General features: G+C 46.2%; 4 protein-coding genes across 5 annotated transcripts; 3 read left to right on the top strand and 1 right to left on the bottom strand.

Annotated features, from left to right (window-relative positions):
* Window positions 1-7: 7 nt before the first annotated feature.
* On the bottom strand, window positions 8-9,391 carry Rh4 (Rhodopsin 4). Its single transcript, XM_002135454.3, has 2 exons — window positions 8,800-9,391; window positions 8-743 (listed from the first exon to the last, which is right to left on the bottom strand). The coding sequence occupies exons 1-2, from the start codon at window positions 9,389-9,391 to the stop codon at window positions 193-195; spliced, it is 1,143 nt and encodes a 380-aa protein (XP_002135490.1). The 3' UTR covers window positions 8-192.
* Window positions 2,166-6,168, top strand: sina (seven in absentia). 2 transcript variants are annotated; one of them, XM_001352776.4, is made up of 2 exons: window positions 2,166-2,369; window positions 4,201-6,168. In XM_001352776.4, exon 2 carries the CDS (start codon window positions 4,371-4,373, stop codon window positions 5,313-5,315), a length of 945 nt encoding a protein of 314 aa, XP_001352812.2. In that variant the 5' UTR covers window positions 2,166-2,369; window positions 4,201-4,370; the 3' UTR covers window positions 5,316-6,168. The 2 variants fall into 2 exon arrangements, with proteins under 2 accessions (XP_001352812.2, XP_015043867.1); XM_015188381.2 differs by having other exon boundaries at window positions 2,166-2,909.
* Window positions 7,330-8,714, top strand: sinah (sina homologue). Its single transcript, XM_001352777.3, has one exon. It carries the CDS (start codon window positions 7,470-7,472, stop codon window positions 8,568-8,570), a length of 1,101 nt encoding a protein of 366 aa, XP_001352813.2. The 5' UTR covers window positions 7,330-7,469; the 3' UTR covers window positions 8,571-8,714.
* A 424-nt stretch (window positions 9,392-9,815) lies between the features above and the next one.
* On the top strand, window positions 9,816-11,699 carry LOC4812189 (coiled-coil domain-containing protein 22 homolog). Its single transcript, XM_001352778.4, has one exon. It carries the CDS (start codon window positions 9,918-9,920, stop codon window positions 11,577-11,579), a length of 1,662 nt encoding a protein of 553 aa, XP_001352814.2. The 5' UTR covers window positions 9,816-9,917; the 3' UTR covers window positions 11,580-11,699.
* The last annotated feature ends 374 nt before the right edge of the window (window positions 11,700-12,073 follow it).

The raw sequence follows: 12,073 nt of genomic DNA, 5'->3' as shown, positions 1-12,073 counted from the left end.
GTATTCGTTTCTCTGTGCCATAACTCTCTATTTAATTGATTCACGGATCAATAACATAATAAGTCCAATGTGGATCTACAAATCATAAGGTAAATTCATTCTTCGGCTTTGCCTCTATCCTAAATTGGTTGTTATAGTTTCCATAAGCAATTGTATTACACGTTCAGGTGGGTCGGGCGCTCGATGATTGTTCTATGCCGCTGAGGTCTGCTGCGTCTGTTCCTGCGTTGTCGTGGACTGGGCCGAGGAAGCCTCGCCGGACTTCTCATTGACACCCAGCCAGGGGCAGCGTTTTTGGAGCTCCATGCGGTATCTGGGATGACTGATGGCATACACAAACGGATCTATGCAGGCCACCAGCTTGCAGGTACAGGCCGGAATCATTGTGGCTCCTGGCGTCAATAGACTTTTGTCGCCAAAGGCTCCGATTAGGGACATCACGCCATAGGGGGTCCAGGACACGAAGAACAGAAAGCAAATGGTGATGGCCGCCTTGGCAATTCGTATCTCGGCCGTCTCCTTGCTCTTATCCACGTTGGAGCGCAGCGATTCAACGTTCATTTTCTTGGCCTGTTCTCGCAAGGCCTTCTCGTGGTTGAAGACGTGTCCCACTATCTGGCTGTAGTAGTACAGGATCATCAGCGTGGGGCAGACGAAACTGAAGAAAAAGATGGTGCCCACAAAGAGGCGGGTGTCAAAGTTATCCGAAAGATAGTCGAACGAGCAGGATGTGAGATATCCCTCTGCAACGAAAGAAAGGTAAAACGAAATTTAATTTGCGCGCCCAACAGCAACTTACAGAAAAGAGTGGGAGATCTTATGTGCATAGGAAAGTGCGCTGCCGCTCACCTACACGTGTGTAATAGAGATCTGCACTGTAGCTGTAACAATTTTTGTTCCTCTACTGCAAGATATGATAATGTGTGCGAGCCGACCGCTGTTTTAAAGTAACAATCACACTCCGTTATAATATGCAATTTTCAAAATAAGACCCCGATAAGTTTCGTTTACATAAAAATACCGATATTAGCCAAAATATATCAATATATACTAGCATCGTTGCAACTGGACCGCCTACGGTATATTGTATACTTTTCGGTATATTTTGATGTCAAAATTGAGATTAAAGTATATTAAGGGTATTGCAATAGCATGGTATATTTAATCCATTCTTTTCATAGTATTTTCCTGTATTTTGTAAGACGCATTATGGACCCTCTTGTCCAATTCATCAATGTAGAAACAGTGTAGAAATGCCATTTAGACCCCCTAGGCCACATCGAATTCCTGATCGTTTTCCATCAAAATCTCAATATTTCAAAAATTTCGCAAAAAAGTCATGTCGAAAAGTAGATAACGGCCCATATGAAAAAAAAAAACGGCCAAGCTTATCAACACACGCACATATTTCTCCCTTAGGTGTCGCTTTTAATAATTACGTACAAATATATTTCATATGTATCGAATTTGTAGTTAGCGTGTAGTTACTATGTAAAAACACTTTCTGTGGAAATTGTAGTTGATCTTTTTGTTTAAACCTTAAGCAATAAAGATGAAAACTTAAATTTACCAAGTCTTGTATGAAATTAATTGAATAATTAGATACCTAGTAGTATTCCACGGAATATTAAAGTCGAGGAATATGGTTTCCAATCCTTGACAGAGAATGATTAGCCCATTGTGAGCCAAGCGCGATTTTTTGATATCCCACCGAAAATAATGAAAATGTAATAATTTCACGCAGTTCAGGTGACAGATATCGTGATTTTTTTAAGTTCAGAGGTAGATGGCATGGATCTACAAGAAGAATTTACAATCAGTAACATTTGCCGCCATTTACCTCAAGTCGCTGAACTGTTTAAATAGAGGGGGGTTATGTTGGCTAAGGTCGATTTCTTATCCATATACGAGACGCTATATTGTTGTTGAGGAACCAAAATTAAGGCAAAAACAGTCAACGTCAAGTATTTAAAATAAGCCAGTCAAGTAGAAAATTGATTCATTAATCGGATTAAATTATGTGGGCAGGGCTTAGAGAACTATCTAGTTGGTAATATTCGACGGAATATCAAAAACGAGAAATGTGTATAATAGAACTTGAATTCGTTAGTATATTTACGGTATATTTGTATAATGAGAAGGTATATTTTGGTATATTTGTGAGGGTCGGACGGTATATTTTATCGATAAGTCCCCGACGCGGACTTAGCAAAATAGGTAAAAAAAAAAACAGAATGGAATTCTTGCCGTTCAGTTTTCTAACTGAATAAATAATATGCAAACGAAAAAACCCAGTTGATATATACATAAATAGTGCCTAAAAGGACTAAAATTCCTTTCGAGCAAGTGCGAGTGCAATAAAGAAAAAGGTGAGGCGGGTAGGTGGAACGCAAATAGTGAAAATAAAAAAAATTCATCTCGCTGCTGTGTGTAAATGCAAATGATATGATATTTTCATGCAACAACAAAAAGAACAACAAAAAACCAGCACAAACACAACAGTAGCAGCAGCAGCAGCCAGCAGCAGTAGCAACAGCAAAAGCAACAAAAGCGAACTTGTATTCAATGGATGTGTGCGCGAGAGGCGAATAAAAGAAAATTAGATAAAAAAGCCAAATGAAATTAGCGCACGCCTGAAATTCGAGTTTGGCGCAAGGTGAACCAAAAGGCGAAAAGCAATCAAAACAGTTTCCATTTGCTGTCGGTGTGCGTGCCGTTTTTCCTGCGAAAGAAAAACCACCTGCATTGATTTATAGTTAAAGAAAAAAGAGACGTATCCGAACGGGATGGGTCAGTGCATTGCTGCCATAAAGGCTGACTGATAAAAAAAACCCCAGCCACTCACATACACACACACACACGCACGCCAACACCAGCGCACCCGCACCAATACAGTGGCAGCCTGCTATGTAAGTTTACATTTACAATTATGTATTTTGTACTTGTTTATGCTGCAGTGAAGTTTAATGATATTGCCGTTGATATTGCTCTTGCTCTTACTGTTAATGTTGTTAATGGCGGCTTAAGCATTTCGCTCTGCTCTGCAACTTACGTTTTCTATTTTTTTTTATATATTTTATTTTGCAACTCATTGAAAAAGAAGCACAGCACACAACAGTTAATTATATTCATGGCTGTGGCTTTTGTGGCAGTAATTACCATTTTACCCCCAGAGTTGAGGCTCTGCCCTGGAGACTTTGAGGAGAGTCTTCATATGGATATATTTCATACGGTACATGGCGTAAACGAACTGTTAATTATGTGTGTGTTCGTTCGCGATTCAGTGCGCGTCTCTATGTGTGTGCGAGTGACGTCTGTGCTTATGCTGGCTTGGTCGCTTCCACCACACCGCTGCTCCCCCCTCCTGCAACCATTCTATTCATTTCCATTTGATGCATTACGTTACGCGCTTTTCATTGCGTGTCGTAAAGCATATGCATCGTTTATGCGGGACCACATTTATGAAATGACAATTTGCACTGCAATTTCCGCCTGTTGTTAATTTTCACATCTCCCAGGTTGACGGTTGCTCTAAAATGATAGTCGTTTGGTTTTGCATTGGCTGTTTCTGTTTCTCTTCTGTTTAACTTCAAGGAATTTCATCAAGCTAAAGCGTTTATCTATTCTAATCGTAATTTAGTCATCGTATAAACGTAGAAATAGCTCATGCCACAATATCCATACACATTCATGTGGGTGACCATTGTTATGGACGACGCCACACCCATACCATTCTCCCTCCCTCTTTCGTGCCCGCCCACAATCGGTGGGTTTTGGGTCGTCGTCCCTAATGGCCGTCCATCAGCGTCAGGGCTCCCTGATAAGACCCTACACACATGCGAGTATTTTACGTCGTTCCACACGTGCCACTGTACCACCGTGCCGTTCCGCCCAGAAGTATTTATTTGGGCCTTCGACGTGACGCTGACCTCGGCTGCGGCTGCGGCTTCGACTTCGACTTCGACTTTAACTTCGTTCGATACGTTTCCAGTTAAATAATTGCTTAAATGCAATTCCTATGGCTCGCATTTTATCTGTTCTTTTTGGTAATGCCAACAAATTGGGGGATCTGCGGCAAGGTGAAGGTCAAGGCATGATTAATTGTTTACTCTGGGCCGTGGAGGTTCCTCCAAGTTGAACTACTCACAAAATCGAAGTGCGACACATTACTCATTCAATTCGATTTAATTTATTTTGCAGTGACGCAGCGGCAGCGGAAGGAGACGGAGACGGAGAGCACAAAACGCACAAAAAATTGTTCCCGGACGAACCGGAACGGACTGGCACTCCGCACAGGACTCCACGTCCACGGAAGAGAGAGATTTAGAAAAAACTATAGAGATATTCGTTTCGCGGAGAGAAAAATTCCAATGTCAAATAAAATCAACCCGAAACGCCGTGAACCGACAGCAGCCGCAGCAGCAGCAGGAGCACCCACGGCAGTGGCCACCAACACGAGCAGCTCGACCGGCTCCAGTGCCGGCAACACCTCCTCGGCCAACACATCCTCATCGTCCAGCTCCTCGCTGTCTTCCGCCGGTGGCGGTGATGCGGGCATGTCCGCCGACCTAACATCGCTATTCGAATGCCCCGTTTGCTTTGACTATGTGCTGCCCCCGATCCTGCAATGCTCAAGCGGGCACTTGGTGTGCGTCTCGTGCCGCTCCAAGCTCACCTGCTGCCCCACATGCCGCGGTCCGCTGGCCAATATCCGTAACCTGGCCATGGAGAAGGTTGCCTCGAACGTAAAGTTTCCGTGCAAGCATTCGGGCTACGGGTGCACTGCCTCGCTTGTGTACACAGAGAAGACCGAACACGAGGAGACCTGCGAGTGTCGGCCCTACCTGTGCCCTTGCCCGGGGGCCTCCTGCAAATGGCAGGGACCGCTCGACCTAGTCATGCAGCACCTGATGATGTCCCACAAGAGCATCACAACGCTGCAGGGCGAAGACATTGTGTTTCTGGCCACCGACATTAATCTGCCCGGCGCCGTCGATTGGGTGATGATGCAGTCCTGCTTCGGCCACCACTTCATGCTCGTCCTCGAGAAGCAGGAGAAGTACGACGGACACCAGCAGTTCTTCGCTATTGTCCAGCTGATCGGCTCGCGCAAGGAGGCCGAAAACTTTGTGTACCGCCTCGAGCTGAACGGAAACCGCCGCCGCCTCACCTGGGAGGCAATGCCGCGTTCCATACACGAGGGCGTTGCCTCCGCCATACACAATTCGGATTGCCTGGTGTTCGACACATCGATTGCGCAGCTCTTCGCCGACAATGGGAATCTGGGTATCAATGTGACCATCTCTCTGGTCTAGGCAGCCGCGACTCGCCTCGCGTCCGTAAATCGCCCAATTAAAAATTTTTTTTTTATTTCTGTTTATTTACATATTTGTCGTATATATATAAAATACCATATAGTTTAGCCCTTTGTTCGCATCATACGTCTAATTCGTAGGTTCTTCAAAGTTTGAATTGTAGAAAGAAACGAAAGAAAGAGGAAAAGAAGGAAGCAAGGGTGGATAGTAGAGAGATAAGCGGCGGCAAAAGCAGCATTAGAATCGTTTTAAAAACGATTCTTCGTTCTATATGCACACCCTCATAATACACCACACACCCCATACATACAAATATAATTGCATATAAATCTATATAGATATTTTTTTTGAACGTAAGTTTCGAAGTGGAAGGCAGAAAGAAGCCCAGCAAAAGGCAGAAAGTAGTGCTCCTCCCACTCGATCGGTACTAGCTCTAAGATTAAATTGTTCATATATTCCACACATACACACACACACACACACACACACAACACACACACAAACTATTTGAATGTTTTCAGAGTTTGATCATTTGGTTTTAATTTGTCGTGGTGTTATTTCTGCTTTTAGTTTAATTTTAGTTGATAAGCCGTCTCCGTCTGCCTCTGCAGCGGGCCACACCTGGAGCGGAGCTGCCTACGCGTGCCGATTGTGCCCACCAGATCCAAAAACCGCAACCACAACCACACCACCACCTACCTAACTACTATATCTACTACCACTGTAATCCACTCAACACTCAACACACAACACACAACAAACACTCTGCAAAGTCTAGTTTAGTTAATGTAAATTATTTTATACATACAATAATTGTAAATGGTAATAATTAAATCAGTTTAAACAAAATTAACCACAGCAAAGAAATCGCATAGATGATAATAACTCGAGAGTTGTTTGAGAAACTATACACTCCCCGACACTTGAGTACGACACACTAAAATATACACTTCGTCAGGCACCAATATTTCCGGCACAAAACCATTTGTGAAGAAGGGAAATTTGAGTTATTTCAATTCAATTGTTTTCCTTAATCTACTTTAATGAATATTGCAATTTTTTGTGTTAAATTTATGGTAAACTTAATAGAGATTTGATGAAAATTCAAATTCACCGTTTTCTTTGGCTTGTGCCGGAAATATTGGTGCCTGAAGTGTACATTTTTAGTGTGTCGTATTCAGATGTCGGGGAGTGTATAGAGAGAGAGAGAGAGAGTCGAACAGATTTTTTTTTTGTCAATGCCAAAATCCCCACTAACTAATCAAAGGAAATGTAACATATTGTTTTCAATGCTAAAAGACAGTCCCTACCCTACCTCCCCTCCCCACAGTTACAATCCCTAACATTTCTGCCAGATCCCACAGAGATAGAGAAGTACCACCCCTAGTTTAGACGATCTCCCCCTGGTCCGGCTCACATTTTGTTTCAATTTCTGTCTGGTCCAAAATGTCAAATGGATGGAGAATGTAATGTGGAATGAATTATAAGGCATCTGCACCATATTTAGCTTTTAATGCGCCGATTTTACCGCGCGCCCCCTACCCCCTACCCCGTACCCCACACTACCATACGAGATCACATACACAACAGAACTACAGAAAAGTGAAATAAACGTGATTAGTAAAAAGTATTAACGATCTTTGATTTAATTCATTTAAAGAAAAACACAAATATTCTTTATTCCGCCTCATTGCAGGTTGTCGATGAATAAATCTACGCTGATATAGAGTCTAACATCAGCTACAGGGATTACCATGTAGACTTTAAAATAAAGCTGGTTTTCTCGCTGGAGAAAATATGTACATAGATGAAACACTTCTTAACACTTAATAAGTTGCATAGCGACGGTGGCCAAAAATGCGGCACTTGCCACCGGTACTAATCAAAAATGTTCCTGACGATCGAATAAAAATCACCATCAAAGTAGGTTTTTCTTCCTTTTCTGAGGCTGAACCAAGTAGTCCTTTCCTTTCCCCTTTAAATTCAATCCCAAGGCATATATGGTATTATAGTCATTCGTAAAGTTATAGTCAGTCGGGCTAAAGCGTTTTATTCAGTCCTAAATTCTCCTACAAACACAACAAAAAAAAAAAAATAGAATCAGTAAAAATTTTCAGTTTTCAACAGAATTATTTTAGTTTTAGCAAAAATTTAATGTTCCATCGTTATTCAGAAATTAAATACCGAAACGCCTTGTCTTTGCTTCAAGACTTTTATTTGGCTTTCGAGGAGATGCTGCCACGTCGTCAATCAGCCCCGGACTTGCAAGCTGCGCAGGCATCCTCGGGCCATAATCGTGGTGCAAGTGCAGGTGAAGCAGCCCCGAACCCAGCGCCAGGGCCAGGACACCTGGAACTTGTCCCCAAGCCGGGCTCTGTGGCTCTCATGCAGGTGAACAGGCCACCGAATCCGGCCGCCGGGGAGAATCAGGAACAGCCCCAGGAGGGGGCCCTCGTACGGATGGAGAGGACCGTGGATGGGGCCCTTGGCGACTACTTTTTGTCGCTGCTGGAGTGCCCCGTGTGCTTCGGGTATATAATGCCACCGATCATGCAGTGCACGCGGGGGCACGTGATCTGCTCATCGTGCCGCCACAAGCTGACCCTGTGCCCCGTGTGCCGCGTGCCGATGAGCAACATCCGTAACCTGGCCATGGAGAACGTGGCCTCAAAGCTGATCTTCCCCTGCAAGCACTCGTACTTCGGCTGCAAGCACCGTATGACCTATTCGGAGAAGAAGCTGCACGAGGATGACTGCGAGTTCCGACCCTTCTTCTGCCCCTATCCGGACGACAAGTGCGTGTGGCAGGGGCCGCTCAAGGATGTCTTCAATCATCTGACTGCCACGCACGACAATGTCATCACGATGGAGGGTCACGACATCATCTTCCTGGCCACTAACGTGAATCTGGAGGGGGCCCTCGACTGGACGATGGTGCAGTCCTGCCACGGCCGGCACTTCCTGCTCTCGCTGGAGAAGATCCATCTGGGCGAGGGCTGTCAGCAGTACTTTGCCGCCTGCCGCATGATCGGCACCATGCGCGATGCCGCCGAATTCGACTACAGCATCTCGCTGGACGCCAACAATCGTACCCTTCGCTGGCAGTCCAAGCCCAGGTCCGTTCGCGAGAGCTTCGTGACGTTCACCAATGCCGACTTTCTGGTGCTCAACAAGACAACGGTGGAGCTGTTTTCCGAAGAAGGCAACTTGGCTCTGAATGTGGTCATCACGCCGACTGAATCCGAATTGAACTAGGCGACACTGGAGCACGGACCCCGCACCCCGCACCCCTTCCTCTTCTTCTTCCTCTACTCTACCTTTGCGTTTGTGGCGTATACAAAATAGAAGGCGCATTCGTATAGTCAAAAGTATTTGCATAAAAACTATTTCAGAGTGGAATTTCTATCTGTTTTTTGCTATGGGCACTTACAGGGGTAGGTGAGGAAATGAGACCTGCGACCAGAGACCGCAGAGAGGCACTCACCTGGCACAAATCGATCCCAGAACTGTGTCAGGGGGAGTACAACCCACGGCGTACAGTACAGCCAAATGATGATGTTCATGATCACGGCCTTGGTGAAGGTCATGTTGCGGTTCATGGGCTTGGTGATCACATTGTAGCGATCATAGCCAATGGCCGCATTGGTCATACCGGCACCGATGCCCGAGTAGGAGCCAATGGAGGCAAAGATCTGGCACCATGTGTTGCCCAAGGCGAACCCGCGATGGAAGCTGTTGTAGATGAAGATGGGCGCCTTCAGGCACATGATCAGGTCGAAGACGGCCAGGTTGAGGACGAACATGTTCGAGGGTGTGCGCAAGGATTTCGATGTACTGAATATCCATATGACCATTCCATTGCCCAGGGTCGAAGCGAAGAAGAGAAAGATGTAGAAGACGCCCAGCATGTAGTGCATGGATGCGGGCGGCTCCAGCTGCGTCAGCCAGTGCTCCGGTATGTACTGTATCTGATCCGGGGGCACGTTCCACCCGAGGAACTGCAACTCATCGCTGCCCGAGGACATGCGAGCCTCCGGCCGTAATGGAGGCTCACTGGCGTTGCACAGGGCATCCATGACCGATACACTTTACGGAGGAGATACCGTGGACGGGGCCGCCCACTGGGTTAAACTGTTGGCACACCTTCTGTGGGGGTCTTTTATATGTTAACCCCGCCGCTAGATAAATTTAATTAGGCTTTGCGGTTGCGTGTCAATAAATACGATTTTCCGTCAAGTCTGCAGTAAATATTTCAGCGAGAATTTCATTTGAATCACGGCCAAATCGGATAGAGGCTGAAAATGCTGTTAAGACATAAAATGTCATGGCATTGACACTTAAAATGGGGAAAAAGACCAATTGATTATCTAATAGACATTCTAAATGCCTAAATTAACTTGTTCTTCTTTCATTTGTTTATTTTCTTCTTTTTTGAGTTCAAATTAAACGCATTCGCGCAAATCAGTGCTATGAAGTCCATTAAAGATAGTGTTGAAAATTCGTGCAATTTGTTTACGTTTCGCGCTGAATGGCCAGGATAAAGAAGAAAAACAATTCCTCGTAAAATGAAAAAATAACAAAACAAAATAAACGCGACGAGCTATGGACGAAGTGGACAAGATAATCATGCACCAGCTGCATCAGGTGGATGCCGGCATAGAGCCCACGGACGAGCTGGCCAGTTTCACGCCGGAACTGGTGGTGCGAGCCGTCTCCAGCTGTTTGACGGAAATCCGCCCAGAGTTGGAGGTACCTCGGTCCCTGCCGGGCGGCGCGATGGCTCAGCGGTTCAGCGTGGCTACTGGCCTGGCCGAGAGGTGCAAGGAGAGCGGATACCACGGCGACATCGGCTACCAGACATTCCTCTACCCCAATCCCATCGAGCTGCGGCGCCTGCTGATGTTCCTGATCGAGCAGCTGCCACGGGAGCGCCAGGCGACCGATGACCTGACCGGCAAGTCGCATCCGCTGAGTGGCAGGGAAATGCTACAGCGCCAGATACGCAAGAAGCTGACGGCCCAGCTGAAGGCTATGTGGGTGCCGCAGTTCTGTCGGGCAGTGGGCAACAGGAAATCGCATGGATGCAGCAGCTTGTGCATAGATTTTCGGCCAAAGTTGAATCTGAATGTGCCATCGGCCAATCTGGAGGAACGCACCAAGGAAGTGCAGCAGTACTTTGACCAGCAGGCCCCCAATCTCTTCCAGCAGACAGCGTCCAGCTCCTACGATCTCATTGCATCGGTGCTGCACAAGAACGATCTGGAGCGCTGGGGCCAAGGGTTGACCGACTCAGGGATGTTTTTGCTGGCCAGCGAAGATCCAGTCATTCCAATGGTTCTGGCCACAGAGAAACCATCAGCGACTGCCGCTGAGATGACGCCCCTCGAGGAGCTGACTGACGAGGTCCAGAAGCTGCGCACACAATGCGAGACACTGCTGGGAGAGCGAAAGGCCTACACCGCCAGGATAGGAGCACTGAAGCAGCGGGAAAGCGAAGCCACGAAGGAACTGGCGGACATTCAACCCCTGCTGAAGCTGCACGAACGCACCTGCCTGGTGCTGGCCGATCCCGAGCAGAATGTGACCAAACTGGAGGCCCTGCTGCAGGCCACCGAAGCCAAGCGTCGCACATTGACCCAGCAGTGGCAGGATTATCGTCTGCCCCTGCTGGAAACCTTGGAGACGCTGAAGACGGCCAAAGAGGCACAACACGTCCAGAGTATTCGCAGCGGGATTGAGCAGCTAGAGCAGGAGCTCAAAGAGAAGACCCAACAGCACAACGATCTAAATACGGCTTTACGCACTGCCACCCAGTCGCTGGCTCCGCGCAAGGAGTATACGCGTCGCATCCACGAGTTCATCGGCAACATTCGCAAGCAGCGGGCGGACATCTTCAAGGTGCTCGACGACACGCGGCAGCTTCAGAAGCAGCTTAATGTGGTGGGCGCCCAACTGCAGCGCCAGTTCAACTACACCGATGACCTGCTCTTCCAGAGCGCCAAGCACGATCTGCATGCAAAGAAGGCGTACAAGCTGCTGGCCCAGCTCCATGCCAACTGCAGCGAACTGGTCGAGTGCGTGGCCCTAACTGGCAATGTGACCAAACAAATCCGTGAGCTTGAGGTGCAAATCGATGGGGAGAAACTGAAGAATGTCCTCACCAGCCTGCAGCAGATCACGGGCGACATCCAGAAGTTTGAGCAGAGCATACAGGAGCTGCAGTCACAGATAAGCACAATGGAGAATGGTGTGGCAAAGGCCTAGACCTAGAGTCCTGGTGTCCTCTATTTTACCTATGTATTAGTGCCAATTGTAATAAATCAAAGCAGTCGCGCCTAGCGTTGATTTTATTAACCAAAGGTGCATACATTTGTATTTAACTTATTATTAACTAAAGCCATTATGAATTTTAATTCTCATTTTGAATCTCCCGCAAGAAAACAGCTGTTTGCTGTTGAACTTTAGTAATTATGCAAAAATAGTCTCTAAATTTAAAAGTTTATATATCGGCTCAATATACATATATGTACATATATGCAGGAATCTATTTAAATGTATGAATACGCCAAAAACATTCCAAGCTGAGAAAATGTAGTCATTATTCAAAGCAGCTTGGATAGCGGAATTTTAACATGAATTAAAGAAGATAGGGTATACAAATGACTACACCCCATACATATGTTGTTGATATGCAGAAAATGTGTAGGATGATGGATGGATCTACAAGAAGTATTAGTTTTTTCGTTGTTTAACTCGAA

This window comes from Drosophila pseudoobscura, chromosome X (genome assembly GCF_009870125.1).
Source record: "Drosophila pseudoobscura strain MV-25-SWS-2005 chromosome X, UCI_Dpse_MV25, whole genome shotgun sequence".
Classification (NCBI taxonomy): Eukaryota; Metazoa; Arthropoda; class Insecta; order Diptera; family Drosophilidae; genus Drosophila; species Drosophila pseudoobscura.
This window is presented reverse-complemented; position numbering and strand designations above follow the sequence as displayed.

Bases quoted from the DNA above. Each gene is read 5' to 3' on its own strand.
- LOC4812189 (XM_001352778.4), top strand. From the start codon at position 9,918: ATGGACGAAGTGGACAAGATAATCATGCACCAGCTGCATCAGGTGGAT.
- sinah (XM_001352777.3), top strand. From the start codon at position 7,470: ATGTTCCATCGTTATTCAGAAATTAAATACCGAAACGCCTTGTCTTTG.
- sina (XM_001352776.4), top strand. From the start codon at position 4,371: ATGTCAAATAAAATCAACCCGAAACGCCGTGAACCGACAGCAGCCGCA.
- Rh4 (XM_002135454.3), bottom strand. From the start codon at position 9,391: ATGGATGCCCTGTGCAACGCCAGTGAGCCTCCATTACGGCCGGAGGCT. The intron at 744-8,799 runs GTGAGTGCCTCT...CTTTCGTTGCAG, and splicing joins CTGGGATCGATTTGTGCCAG to AGGGATATCTCACATCCTGC.